Raw genomic sequence first — 13,323 nt, 5'->3', positions numbered from 1 at the left:
TGCTGTGGATGTTAAGCGCTAATCAATTACAGTCCCCACATAAAGCTTCCCCTACCTACCAATAGTTTACCCTTGTCTTTTTCCTTTCAGGTGTCCAGAAGATGCAATCTCTTGGATATCATGGAGACTATGATGGAGGCAAAGAACTGTCTCTTATTTCACTCAGTCAACATCGTCAGTACAAATACAATAAATCAGAGGTTCCCAACTGGAGGCCTACTGATCCCTCAGTTAATGGTAGAGGCCCACAGCATTAAAAAATGTTGAAAATCCCTGCCCTAAATGGATAAATCGGAGGCATGATCTACAGTACTCACTCAAACAACTGTACTGCAGCCAGGGCTCACAGAAAGATAGCGGGTGCACACCACACTGATTTTTCTACTGAAATCAGATAGCTGAAGGTATGCAAATTTATGCAGCTATATAGATTCCTGTGGACATGACAGTACACTGCCACCTCCAGCGTATCAAAAACCTTGGTGCTTAATCTCATCCACAATGTTAACGTTCTTACCATTTCCAAGGCAAGGTTCACTTGAAGTTGTTGTTTGTAAACCACCTCCTTTCTCATTAGTACGTCTGGCTTAAAGTACTGCAATATAGCAGTACAGGGACAACTGCAAGATTAGCTCCTTGTTATTCATGGTCATCAACCTTAATCCGGATGGCTTTTCAAAAGAAACAAGAAAATTGAAGCAGGAGTAGACAACTATCATTCCCCACCTCCCCCACCAAGTCATCTCACCATTCAGCATAATCATAACCATCTCATGTTGGCCTCGGCTCCTCAACCACAACAGCTCCTGTAGTCCCAATCTCGCAAACTTTCGACAAGTTGTCAGTCTTTACTTTGATTCTACATTTAATGATGTGGCCTCCACCATTCTCAGGGGAGAGACGCACTGCACTGAAGAAATTTCTACACAGCTCAATTTCAAATGACCGGTCCCCTATATTGTAGCTACATCCCCTTATTTGTAACTCCCACTAATGAGAATTTACAAGTCCCTTAGGATCTTATACACTTAGAATTTGGACTTAGTCAGCATTTTACCCACCTTACTGCACATTCCAGCTTCTGCTGAAGGCTTATAAATATCCAAATGGAAAAGCACGTACTTTGTGACTAAGAAAATCTCAGTTGATGATTATTGATAAATCACAAGCAAAAAGTGTGCAAGTGCTGTCATTGGATAGAACCATTCCCCCTGCTAAAACCAGTACTGTATATTTAACACTAGGAAGAGATAGGACTGTCCTGAATCTGACAAAAAAAGCTTTAGGGGAGTCAGCAGCTCCTATTTCCCAGTCACTGTCACATTCATACATCTGGAAAACTCTGCAGCTGAAGAAATTTATAAAAGCTTAATGTTACATTCTGAAATTTGTTGTAAACATCAAAACTCACCTCACCATAAAAGGACACTTAAACACTTGTGATAACCCATGTACAAAGCAATGTGTTATGTACAGGTGTCTCCCAACCCCCTTTACAAAGGTAAAGCATTCCTATGAAACCCTTAAGACAAAATGGTGTAAAGCAAAGAACCATTAATTTATATGGGAAAAATTTTTGTAAAAGCAAAAATCCTTTTGGAATGCAAAAACAGGTTACTAATGAAGGTCTTTTGTAAAAGCAAAGTGGCGTAAAGCAAACATTCATAAAGCAGGGTACATCAATAAGAAATTCTCCATATTTACATCATTAAGCTTTTACTACTAATTAAGGGGGGGGGGGGGGAGTAGTGCTATGAGTGATGGACAGACCTGATGGAAATGGGGTGCAGAGTTAACCATTCCCAACCCCACCCCCCCCCCCGCAAACTACGAACTATTGCTGTTGCTATGCTGCTGCTGAGAAAGAGAGAGAAAGCCCAGGCAAGCACATCTGCTACAGATAAGAGGGGGGAGGGGAGAGCGAGAGAGCGAGAGAGCGAGAGAGCGAGAGAGCGAGAGAGCGAGAGAGCGAGAGAGCGAGAGAGCGAGAGAGCGAGAGAGCGAGAGAGCGAGAGAGCGAGAGAGCGAGACTGTTGATTTACTGTATTTTGACTCTTCCTGGATTATTTACCTTCCACTACAAGAACTTTACTTTGCTCATTAACATTCCTCAGGAGATAGCAGGAGTGGCCTGATTTGATGGACACAGTCATTCAGAGTGGATGGATAGTTGAGACCCCGTGAGTGGGGATAAAAGACAAGTCTGAAGAGACACCCTTCAGATACACCAGTGGACACTGACAGTGTTGGGGAACCCACAGAAAGGTGGGGGCTTCGGAGACCGAACCAGGAGATCGGTCAGTAAAACTCATTACAGCAGAGTCAGTGGGGACTTGTGTGTGTGTCTACTCATGCCAGAGTGACGAGTCCACCACAGAAGAACGGTCTAGCTGAAGGACGGAGGGGTCATAACTGAAAGGCCACAACGATACGACGGATTAAGAAAGCCACAAAAGGTTTGCCTGCCACAGCTGTAGCTGTTACATCTCACTCGCTCTCTCCCCAACAATTTCAATACAACAACCATAACCACCTCAGCATTTATGAACTGAACTCTATACTTTCCTATGACAATTCACTTACCCCTAGACATCAATAGAGCTTGTTTATTATTATTACTCCTACACTTTTAGGTTTATTACTGCTAACTTGTTTTATATGTATATTTGCATTTTTCATATTGTATTGTGTAGTTTACTAATAAACACCTTTAGTTTTGGTACCACCAGACTCCAATGGATTCTTCTTTCCCTGCTGCATACACCTAGTTACGGGGTACGTAACAGCAGATGGTGTCCAATATTTTCTCCTTGAGCCTGAATTCTGTCAAGATCTGTTTTGTTACTAACCACTCAGAAGAGCTGCCCTTTCATGGTGACCTTTTAACTGATCAATTTGAACACCCATTTCTTTCACTTCCCACACATCTGTTCTCACATCACTCATCCAACCTTTCTCCAGACAGAATGGAGATGGGTCACCTTTCATCCCACTGGGCTTTGTCTCATCATCCTTCATTCCTTCCATCAGTTCCAAAGGGATCTCACCATGAGCCACATCTTCCCCTCTACCCTACACCCACCCTCCCAAATTCTGCTTTCCACAGGGACCAAGCAATGTGTGACCCCTTGATCCACTCATCCCTTCACCAACCTTTTGCACTCCTGCACTTTCCCCCTGCAACCTTAACATGTGTGAGATTTGTACTTTCTATTTCACCAGCCAAATATCTAAAAAGCCTTTCCAGATGAGTTGGTGCACCTCCTTCAACATGGTCTTTTGCACTCAGTGCCCATGATGTGGCCCTCCCCCCCAAGATCAAGTGTACACTACACAACTGTTTTGCAGAGCATCTCTACTCCATCCACAATGCCTCCTTAAGCTGATGGTGGCATCTCATTTCAATTCCATATCCTATTCTCACACTGACCTGTCCGTACTCACCTTTCTTCAATGCCACAGAAGCCAAATGCAAATACAAGAACAGCAGCCCACAGCTCCACTGTAGAAACACTGGATTTTGTATTTTCTGGTTACCCATTCTCCATGTTCTTTCTGCTTCCACCTGTCCACAGGGTCTCTTTCCCTTTGTTCAGCTTCCCTATCCCTCCATTACCCAACCCTCCTGGTTCCATCTACCAGGCATTCCTCCTCCTTCTGGTTCCATCCATCATTTAACTGGCCCTTGTCTCACCTTTTCCTCTCACTTCCACATACTGGCTATTTTCTCTCTCCTGATGCAAGGTCTCAATTTGAAATGTAATTACCTTTCTGCCACCACTGATGTGGTTGACCCAGAGTTCCTCCATCAGTCTGTTTTTTGCCTCTCCATAGACCATCATTCACTGTCCTGATCACTGCTTAGTTTTCTCCCCCATCATTTTTCCTCTTCTCGCCAAGAGTTAAAATTTTTGTTTTGATAAACAGCAATATCAATGCACTTAATTGCTGTCATCTTGTAGGACCCAGAAAGTTAATGAAACTAGTCTATCATGTACAAACCCCATTTCCAGAAAAGTTGGGATATTTTCCAAAATGCAATAAAAACAAAAGTCTGTGATATGTTAATTCACGTGAAACTTTATTTAACTGACAAAAGTACAAAGAAAAGATTTTCAATAGTTTTACTGACCAACTTAATTGTATTTTGTAAATATACACAAATTTAGAATTTGATGGCTGCAACTCACTCAAAAGTTGGGCCAGAGTTAAAATAAGATTGAAAAGTGCTCAGAATATTCAAGTAACACTGGTCTGGAAGACTCCACATTAAGCAGGCTAATTGGTAGCAGGTGAGCTATCATGACTGGGTATAAAAGTAGCGTCCATCAAAGACTCAGTCTTTGCAAGCAAGGATGGGTCATGGCTCACCCATTTATGCCAAAATTTGTGAGAGAATTGTTAGTCAGTTCAAAAGGAACATTTCCCAACACAAGATTGCAGAGAATTTAGGTCTTTCAACTTCTACAGTACATAATATTATGAAAAGATTCAGAGAATTCAGAGACATCTCAGTGCGTAAGGGGCAAGGTTGGAAACCACTGTTGAATGCGCGTGATCTTCGAGCCTTCAGGCGGCACTGCCTAAGAAACCGTCATGCTACTGTGACAATTATAGCCACCTGGGCTCAGGAGTACTTCAGAAAACCATTGTCACTTAACACAGTCCGTCGCTGCATCCAGAAATGCAACTTTAAACTGTATTATGCAAGGAGGAAGCCATACATCAACTCTATGCAGAAACGCTGGTGAGTTATCTGGGCTCGAGCTAATCTCAGATGGACAGAAAGACTGTGGAACCATGTGCTGTGGTCAGATGAGTCCAGATTTCAGCTAGTTTTCGGGAAAAAAAAGGCGTTGAGTTCTCCATGCCAAAGATGAAAACGACCATCCTGTTTGTTATCAGCGAAAGCTGCAAAAGCCAGCATCTGTGATGGTATGGGGGTGCATCAGTGCCCACGGCATGGGTGAGTTGCATGTATGTGAGGGTACCATTGACTCTGAGGCGTATATTAGGATTTTAGAGAGACATATGTTGCCATCAAGGCGACGTCTCTTCCCGGGACGTCCATGCTTATTTCAGCAGGACAATGCCAGACCACATTCTGCACGGGCTACAACAGCGTGGCTTTGTAGACACAGAGTGTGTGTGCTTGACTGGCCTGCTGCCAGTCCAGATCTATCTCCTATTGAAAATGTATGGCGCATCATGAAGAGAAGAATCAGACAATGGAGACCACGGACTGTTGAGCAGCTGAAGTCTTATATCAAGCAAGAATGGACAAAATTTCCAATTGCAAATCTACTACAATTAGTATCCTCAGTTCCAAAATGATTAAAAAGTGTTATTAAAAGGAAAGGTGATGTAACACAATGGTAAACATGCCTCTGTCCCAACTTTTTTTTTTGAGTGTGTTGCAGCCATCAAATTCTAAATTTGTGTATATTTACAAAATATAATTAAGTTGGTCAGTAAGACTATTGAAAATCTTCTCTTTGTACTTTTGTCAGTTAAATAAAGGTTCACGTGAATTAATATATCACAGATTTTTGTTTTTATTGCATTTCGGAAAATATCCCAACTTTTCTGGAAATGGGGTTTGTACTGCAGCAGCTCAGAAGGGAAGGAGGACAGTGATTTTTGAGTCCTTCTCCAGCAAGGACCCAACTGGTAACTGGATCACAGGAAAAATCAATTGTATGAACATAGAAAAAAAGCATTTTTAATCTTTACAGTACATTGAGAGGATCAGTAAAAAAAAAATCAGCAACTTACTTTTTCAAGGTCCTTCTTCATTGCTTCATGGTTACTACTCAAGAGATTCAATGTATTCATCAATTCTTGTAGTGATCCCATTGTCTGAAAAAGTGCATACAGGTGATTATTTTGCAGGGGAAAAACCATGTCACAGCGATATTGCCAATTATCATTGTACTCAGAAAATGCCAGTTGGAATAACCATGAGCTTGAATTCTAAAAATAAAAGCAAATATTTAAAGTAGCATTTCTACAGCATTCAGAAACAGATTACACTATACAGCAACCAAGGTTCTTAGAGTTTTCAAAATAATCATTGCTGGAACCAGTCCGAGGTCAAGCAGCTTTTGTGAGAAAAAAGATTAATATTTCAGGTCCAAGACTTCACTTAAAAACTGGAAAAAGGAAATATAGAATAGTTTAAGCTGCAGGGAGAGTGCAGGGTAGATGGACAAAATAAAGGAAATATCTCTGACTGAACAAGGTTGTTGTTTCTGTGGAATAAACTTGTTTATGAAGTTCAAACACGAGAAAATATGCAGATACTGGAAATCACAGTCGACATTTTGGGACAAGACCCTTCATCAGGGCTGGAAGAAAAAAGATAAGTCAGTAAGAAGGAGGGGAGGGATAAGCACAAGATAGGTGAAACCTGAAGGGAGGGAAGGGTAAAGTGAAGAGCTAGGAAGTCAATTGGTGAAAGAGATAAAGGGGTTGAGAAGGGGGAATCTGATAGGAGAGGACACCTTTCACCCTTAATCCATGATCTCTGGTAGTCCCTACCCAACCTCAATGGAAAAACTCAGCTTGCATTTATCCTATCTATACCACTCAATTTTGTATCTCTTCATCAAATCTCCCCTCGTACTTTGACTTTAAAGAATAAAGTCCTAATCTATTCAATCTTTCCTTACAATTTAGGTCCTCCAGACCCAGCAACAGCCTTGCAAATTTTCGGTACTCTCAAATTTATTTGCATCTTTGCTGCAGGAAGGTAATCCAAAACAATACTCCAAATTAGGACTCAATGTCTGATACACCTCAACGCAACATCCCATCTCCTGTGTTCAGTACTTTAATTTATGAAGGCCAATGTGCCAAAAACTTTCTTTACGATCTTATCTATCTGTCACACCACTTCCAAGGAATTCTATTCTGTATTTCCAGATCCTTCTACCACACTCCTCAGTGCCCTACCAAAGCGCAAAACCCTCACACATGTCTGCTTTAAATTTCATCTGCCATTTTTCAGCCCATATTTCCAGCTGGCCCAGAACACACAAGCCATGATAGCCTTAATTGCTGCCCACTACACCCCCCAATATTGATGTCATATGCAAATTAACCACATCATCCAGATCACTGACACAGACATAGATGACAACAACCAATCCAGCACAGATCTGTAACTCTTGCTTTGGCTAGCGGCTTAATATGGGGGATGATAGCGCCCCCCCCCCCCAAACTTAAGAAATCTCATTTGGGTGGATGCTGCACGATGTGTCTCGTTACAAATCAGTACCACAAAGTAATATGCAGTACACAACATGTGATTAAATGATTGATCTTTATAATTCTTAATTTGACTACATGGTGTAACACTAAGGTTTCACTGCTAAGCCTGACGTAATGTCTTCTCTGTAATGTTTCACTGCTAATGTAATGGTTTCTCTGTAGCAGCAATGTTTGGGTTATGACTGGAGATGACAGGGCTTTGTACTGTATGTTATTCAGTGGGAGCAATGTTGTACTTTCTCGTGTGTCTGGAGTGGAAGAGTGTTTTTTGCGGTCTTTCGTCAGGGAGCAATGGAGAGAGAGGACGCGAATGGAGAGAGTCAGAAGACCACCAGACGGAGTAGACTAAGGAGTGAGGGTCCGAGGGCCGGCCCTGCTTGGAAGTCGATGGGAACAAATGAATGAACTGTGAGCTCCAACGATGCACAATAAACTGTTCCTTAAAATGGACCCTTTCTTTTTTTTTATTTTCTTTACTAACCCTTTACTCAGATTAAGATTTATAAAATTCAATCAATTAAATATGGTGTACTGTGCTATTTTGCGGTGCGGATTTGTAACTGGGCAACACATCACGCAGCATCCACATAAAACGAGATTTCTCGGTTTGGCGGGGCCAGAAGTTGTCTTTCTCGAGATGAACATGTGCTGGCTGAGCCTGAGGGTTACAATGGTTGGTAAAGAAAACAAAAAAGGTCCCATTCTCATGAAACAGTCTAATGCGCACCATTGGAACTCACTGATAAGGCTGTTCGTCCACCATCGACCTCCTCTGATTGTCACTGACCTTTGGACCTTCACTCCAAGTCCACTCCATCCAGTGGTCTACCAACTCTATTTGTGTCTTCTCTCATCTCTCCCTGGCAAAAGACCACAAATTCCCAGCTCCCAGACACACCACAAAGAACATCCCACTCATTGGCTAGCATGCCCCATTATCTCTAGTCATAACCCAAACATTACTGCTACAGAAAAACTATTACCTTAGCAGTGGAACATTACAGAGAAGCCTTTACATTAGCAGTGAAACCTTACAGCACGTTACAGATCCCTGAGGCACTCCACTAGTCATAGACCTCCAGTCAGCAAAGCAACCATCTACTACCATTCTCTGGCTTCTCCCACAAAGCCAATGTTAATCCAATACACTACCTCATCTTGAACACTGAGCGACTGAGCCTTCCTGAACAACCTCCCATGAGGGACCTTGTTAAGCACCTGGCTAAAGTCCATATATGGATACATCCACTGCCTTGCCTTCATCAACTTTCCTGGTAATTTTCATTAATCCTTAAATCAGTCCATGTCTAATCCTAATACTGATGTACCCAGCCCCTTAGAATACCTTCCGTACCTTTTCCACAACTGATGTCAGATCACTGGCCTATAATTTCCTGGTTTAGTTTTGGACACTTTCTTAAGCAGCGGAACAACATTGATGATCCTCCAATGCTCTGGTACCTCACTTGATGCCCAGGATGATTTAAGTATTTCTGCTATGGCCCAGCAATTTCTGCACCAGCCTCCCACAGGATCCAATGGAACACCTCATCAGGCCCTGGGGATCTATCCACCCTAATTTACCTCAGGACAGCAAACACCTCCTTCCTGTAATCTGTATAGCTTCCATGAAGTTGATGCCACTTCACCCGACTTCTATAGACTGTCTGTCTTCTGATTAATTAGAGGCAAAAAAAATCTAACAACTCCATCTCTACACATATTCTGATCTTCTAGAAGACTAATTCTGTCCCTTGCAACACTTTTGCTCAATATCTGTAGAATCTCTTTTCACCTTGTTTGCTGGGGGCAATCTCATGCCTGCGAGCTTTCCTGATTACTTTAAGTGTTCTCCTGCATTTCATGTATTCCAAAAGCACCCCATTTATACCCACCTGCCTATACCTGCTATGCACCTTTTTTTGTCTAACCAGGACCTCAATAACTCTTGAAAAACCAAAGTTCCCTACACCTGGTATCTTTACCTTTTATATTGGAGCCCTCAAAATTTCTGTTCTCCCAACTAACAAATTCCCTTTCTCCACAGCTTGCCTCTTCTCCCTCCCTTCCCTTCTGAGTCAGAGTCTGACTCAATGCCAGAGATCTGACCACTGTGTCTTTTCTCTGCTAGGTCATTTCCACCACCCCTCCCCCAAAACAGTATCCAAAGTGGTTTAGCTGTTGTTGGGCTGGGGGGTGGGGGAGAGGGAAGATGGCCACAGGGATACTCTGCATTGGCTGTTTAATTAGTTACCCTTCCTGTCATCTAGCTTACTGAATACTGCTCCTTGGGTATAACTACTTATTCCATCTATCACCCCACAGCCTCCCAAATGATCTGGAGTTCAGTTCAGTTCCACCGCCAACTCTAATTCCGATTGTTAGAATCAGCAGCTGTATACACTTCCTTCAGGTATAGTCATTGGAAGTCTCCTTGCCTTCCCACATCCCTCAAGAGGAGCATCCCACTACCCTGCCTAGTAACTCTACTGTTCTAACTGAGCAAACAAAGGAGGAAGATTAGAAAACCTGTGGGTGTGAAATACCATCTACAGCATTTTTTGCCTTCTCTCTCCACTCTAAAGCCTCGAAGAGCTAAAGCCTAAAAAGTCTCCGCTCTAACTTCGACCACTCCAATGACAGCCACTCCACTTGCCCAGCCTTACTTTAATCTAATCTTGACAATCAATCCCAAACACCACTTGGCCGCTGCGCAAAGCAGCGAACTGCTGCAAGCACTGCCTTTTCTACTCAAGTCCGTGAACCTGAGCAAACTACTACTTCTTGGGCTTCTGATCTCTGATCTCAGAGACCTTGTTAGAACAGCGATGAGACCACAGAACTGGCATGCCAGTGGTGAAGCAAAGTGCTGAATTGAAGTGGACAACAAAAGGAAATTCAGTGTCTCTGGTGCAGACTGACAACAAGTGCTGCACAAAGCTGTCATCTAATCTGTGTGGGTTTCTCCAATGTATAACCATATAACAATTACAGCACAGAAACAGGCCATCACGGCCCTTCTAGTCCTTGCCAAATGCTTACTCTCACCTAGTCCCACTGGCCCGCACTCAGTCCATAACCCTCCATTCCTTTCCCCTCCATATACCTACCCAATTTTACTTTAAATGTCAATACCGAACCTGCCTCTACCACTACTACTGGGAGCTCATTCCACACAGCTACCACTCTGAGTAAAGAAATTCCCCCTCGAGTTACCCTTGAACTTTTGCCCCCTAACTCTCAACTCATGTCCTTGTTTGAATCTCCCCTACTCTCAATGGAAAAAGCCTATCCATGTCAACTCGATCTATCCCCCTCAATTTTAGATACCTCTATCAAGTCCCCCCTCAACCTTCTACACTCTAAAGAATAAAGACCTAACTTATTCAATCTTTCCCTGTAACTTAGGTGCTGAAACCCAGGTAACATTCTAGTAAGTTATAAGTTATATATCAGCATTAAACTCCATCTGCCATCTTTCAGCCCACTCTTCTAACTGGCCTAAATCTCTCTGCAAGCTTTGAAAACCTACTTCATTATCTACAATGCCACCTGTTATGCAGTAAGCAGCATCTGCAAACTTACTAATCCAATTTACCACCCCATCATCCAGATCATTAATGTATATGACAAACAACATTGGACCCAGTACAAATCTCTGTAGAAGAGATCACATCAGCGCTGAATGCAATACACTAAATCGTAAGAAGAGCAGGTGAACTGTTGCTTCTCCTGTGTGACTGTTGTGTCACTGGATGGTGGAAAAGAAATGAAAGAGTGATTGTTTGGAAAGCATCATGAGAAGGGGTTATTGAAGAAAAAGGATTAGCAGGACAGAGCTAGAGGGGATGGTAGCTTCAGGATGCTGAAAGGAAAACAGAGGAAGATATTTAAGGGTAAACTGAGGGCAATGGGCAATGTGAGGGCAAAGGGCAATGTGAATGTAGAATGAGCTGCTGGCAGATGTGATGAATGTGTGTTTGATTGCAACTTTTAAGAGAAGTTTGGATAAGTAAATGGACAGGAGGGGCATGGAAGTCCATGGTCCAGGTGCAGGTCAATGGGCCTTTGCAGAATAACAGTTCGGCATTGGCTAATAAGCCAAAAGACCTGGTTCTGTGTTGTAATGTTCTATTACTCTGCAAGTTTTGTGAAGATAGCAGAAATTGCAAAGATGATCTGTCCAAACCAGGAGGTTGATGAGGTGGGAAGTGGGAATTCTATTGCTCTATCTAGGAGAGGTTGCGAGACCAGAGGCTGGGAAATAAATGATGTGATCAGGGCTTTTATAACTGTAGTATTAACAGATCATGATTAAGGAAAAAGGAAGACAGCTCCCAGGCACCCGTTTAGCAAGTGTCATAAGAGTAGACATAGAAGAAACAGAAAAAAAATAGAAGGGAGTGGAGTGCTTTCAGGAAGCTGGACAGAATGAAGTTTATCTAAAACAAGTGTGGGCATGTTATGGGCAGAACCTATCTCCACAGATCAGGAAGATGACATCAGAGTGCAAACTGGCAGCAAAAGTAATGAGGGGGAAACAAAAAAAAAAGACAGGCATGAGCAAGGCTCCAGAGAACAGTGGAGTTGCGGAAGTTGTTTAACATGAGAATGAGTTCAGCCAGGCAAATCAATGTGCTGGTGGAGGGGAAATGGTTGGGCCACTGTTCAAGGAAGAAGCAGTGCACTGGGACAATCCCAGTGTATGACCAGGGTGTGAAACAACTGTACATCCACCTCAGATACTTTTTCCCCTCTGAACACAATCACAAAACCCATCTCCACAATCACCAAGCTAACCTTTTCTAATATAGCCTCCTTTTGCCTGAAAATCCCATTGCGATTTATTTTAAAATTATTTAGCCTACAAGTTCAAATGCAACTGTATTCTAGGGAAACAAGAGCCACAGGGATAAACATTGGAACGTTTGTGGAAGATTCACTGGAAATAAATAACATTATTTTGGATTACACATGACTAAAGAAAGATACAGATCAAAGGATGAACTATTACAGTACTTTACTTTCTTTGGATCCCCAAACATTAGGAGCTAATGACTTGCCTGCATTTAATCCCATTAGATTTTCCAGTGAATTCCAATATCCTTTATATAATTTAGACTGCAACTCCTTTGATGACAGCAGTGAATGCTTCTCCTACATACTTATGTATATTGATTGACAAGTGCAATAGATTCCAAATCCAATTAACCCATGTACAGGATGTTAAATCTATTGTTTTATTAAATAACAGCACCTTAAGGTGACCGTAACCCACCTTATGTACTCCTTCCTCGTTTGCTTCCACCTTTTTTTTGACTTGCATAAGTTGCCACATTTCCTTCACTGGCCCTCCACTGCCGCTGGATAGAGAGTATTTCCTACCACTCGCCTCCTCTTGGCTGCGGGCCATGAGTTCTGGAACACTGGGCAATTGCCCCAAGAAGTCCATCGCGTTTTGGAGCTTTGCAACTTTTTCCTCCAGTTGGTGGAAGAGAGAAACCGATTTTCCATTCTCTTTGGGTGGACCTTCTGAAGCAGGGGCTTCTCCTGCAGAAACCTTGCCCTTGGCGCTCTTGGGTTTGATAAACTCAGCCTCTACTTCTTCCACCGTCTTCTGCGCCTCTCCAAGTTGGAGATGTTCCAAAATACCATGCAGGAGTGCATGCAGCGCGTTGAAGTTACACACACCCACCTCGGGAGTGCCGATGGCCAAATTCACGAGCTCGTTTAAAGTAAAAGTGTGTGCCATCGCAATCTCTCTCGCAATGCATAAATCGCCTTTGACGCTACCTCAAAAAATGCAGTTCAATTCACAACACGTGCAACCGGCAAGAAGGCGACCAATGGAACTTCACGTGGCATCGCGGCCAGGGCGTTGTCCATTGACGCTCCCACCAATCAACGGACTCCCCGTCCCGCCCGTGACACTACAGTTGCTAAGATACCCACACAGCTGCGTGGAAACGCCTTTATTCGGGCTGCTCCGATGTCACCTGAGTTGCTATCATAGGCTAATGGCGTTGTACCTACGGCTTTATGTCATGATCT

General features: G+C 42.8%; 1 protein-coding gene across 1 annotated transcript in view; it reads right to left on the bottom strand.

Moving 5' to 3' along the window:
- Positions 1–13,052, bottom strand: part of LOC132400049 (uncharacterized protein C16orf96 homolog) — a 39,578-nt gene extending 26,526 nt beyond the window's left edge. The window contains exons 1-2 of the mRNA XM_059981135.1: positions 12,551–13,052; positions 5,776–5,859 (exon numbers count right to left, since the gene is read on the bottom strand). Of these exons, the coding sequence (XP_059837118.1) occupies positions 5,776–5,859; positions 12,551–13,024 (558 nt within the window). The 5' untranslated portion in view covers positions 13,025–13,052. The remainder of the gene's footprint in view (positions 1–5,775; positions 5,860–12,550) is intronic.
- Positions 13,053–13,323: the final 271 nt, after the last annotated feature.

Source organism: Hypanus sabinus, chromosome 9 (assembly GCF_030144855.1).
Source record: "Hypanus sabinus isolate sHypSab1 chromosome 9, sHypSab1.hap1, whole genome shotgun sequence".
Taxonomy (NCBI): Eukaryota; Metazoa; Chordata; class Chondrichthyes; order Myliobatiformes; family Dasyatidae; genus Hypanus; species Hypanus sabinus.
The sequence above is the reverse complement of the archived record's forward strand: the minus strand, read 5'-3'. Positions and strand labels throughout refer to the sequence as shown.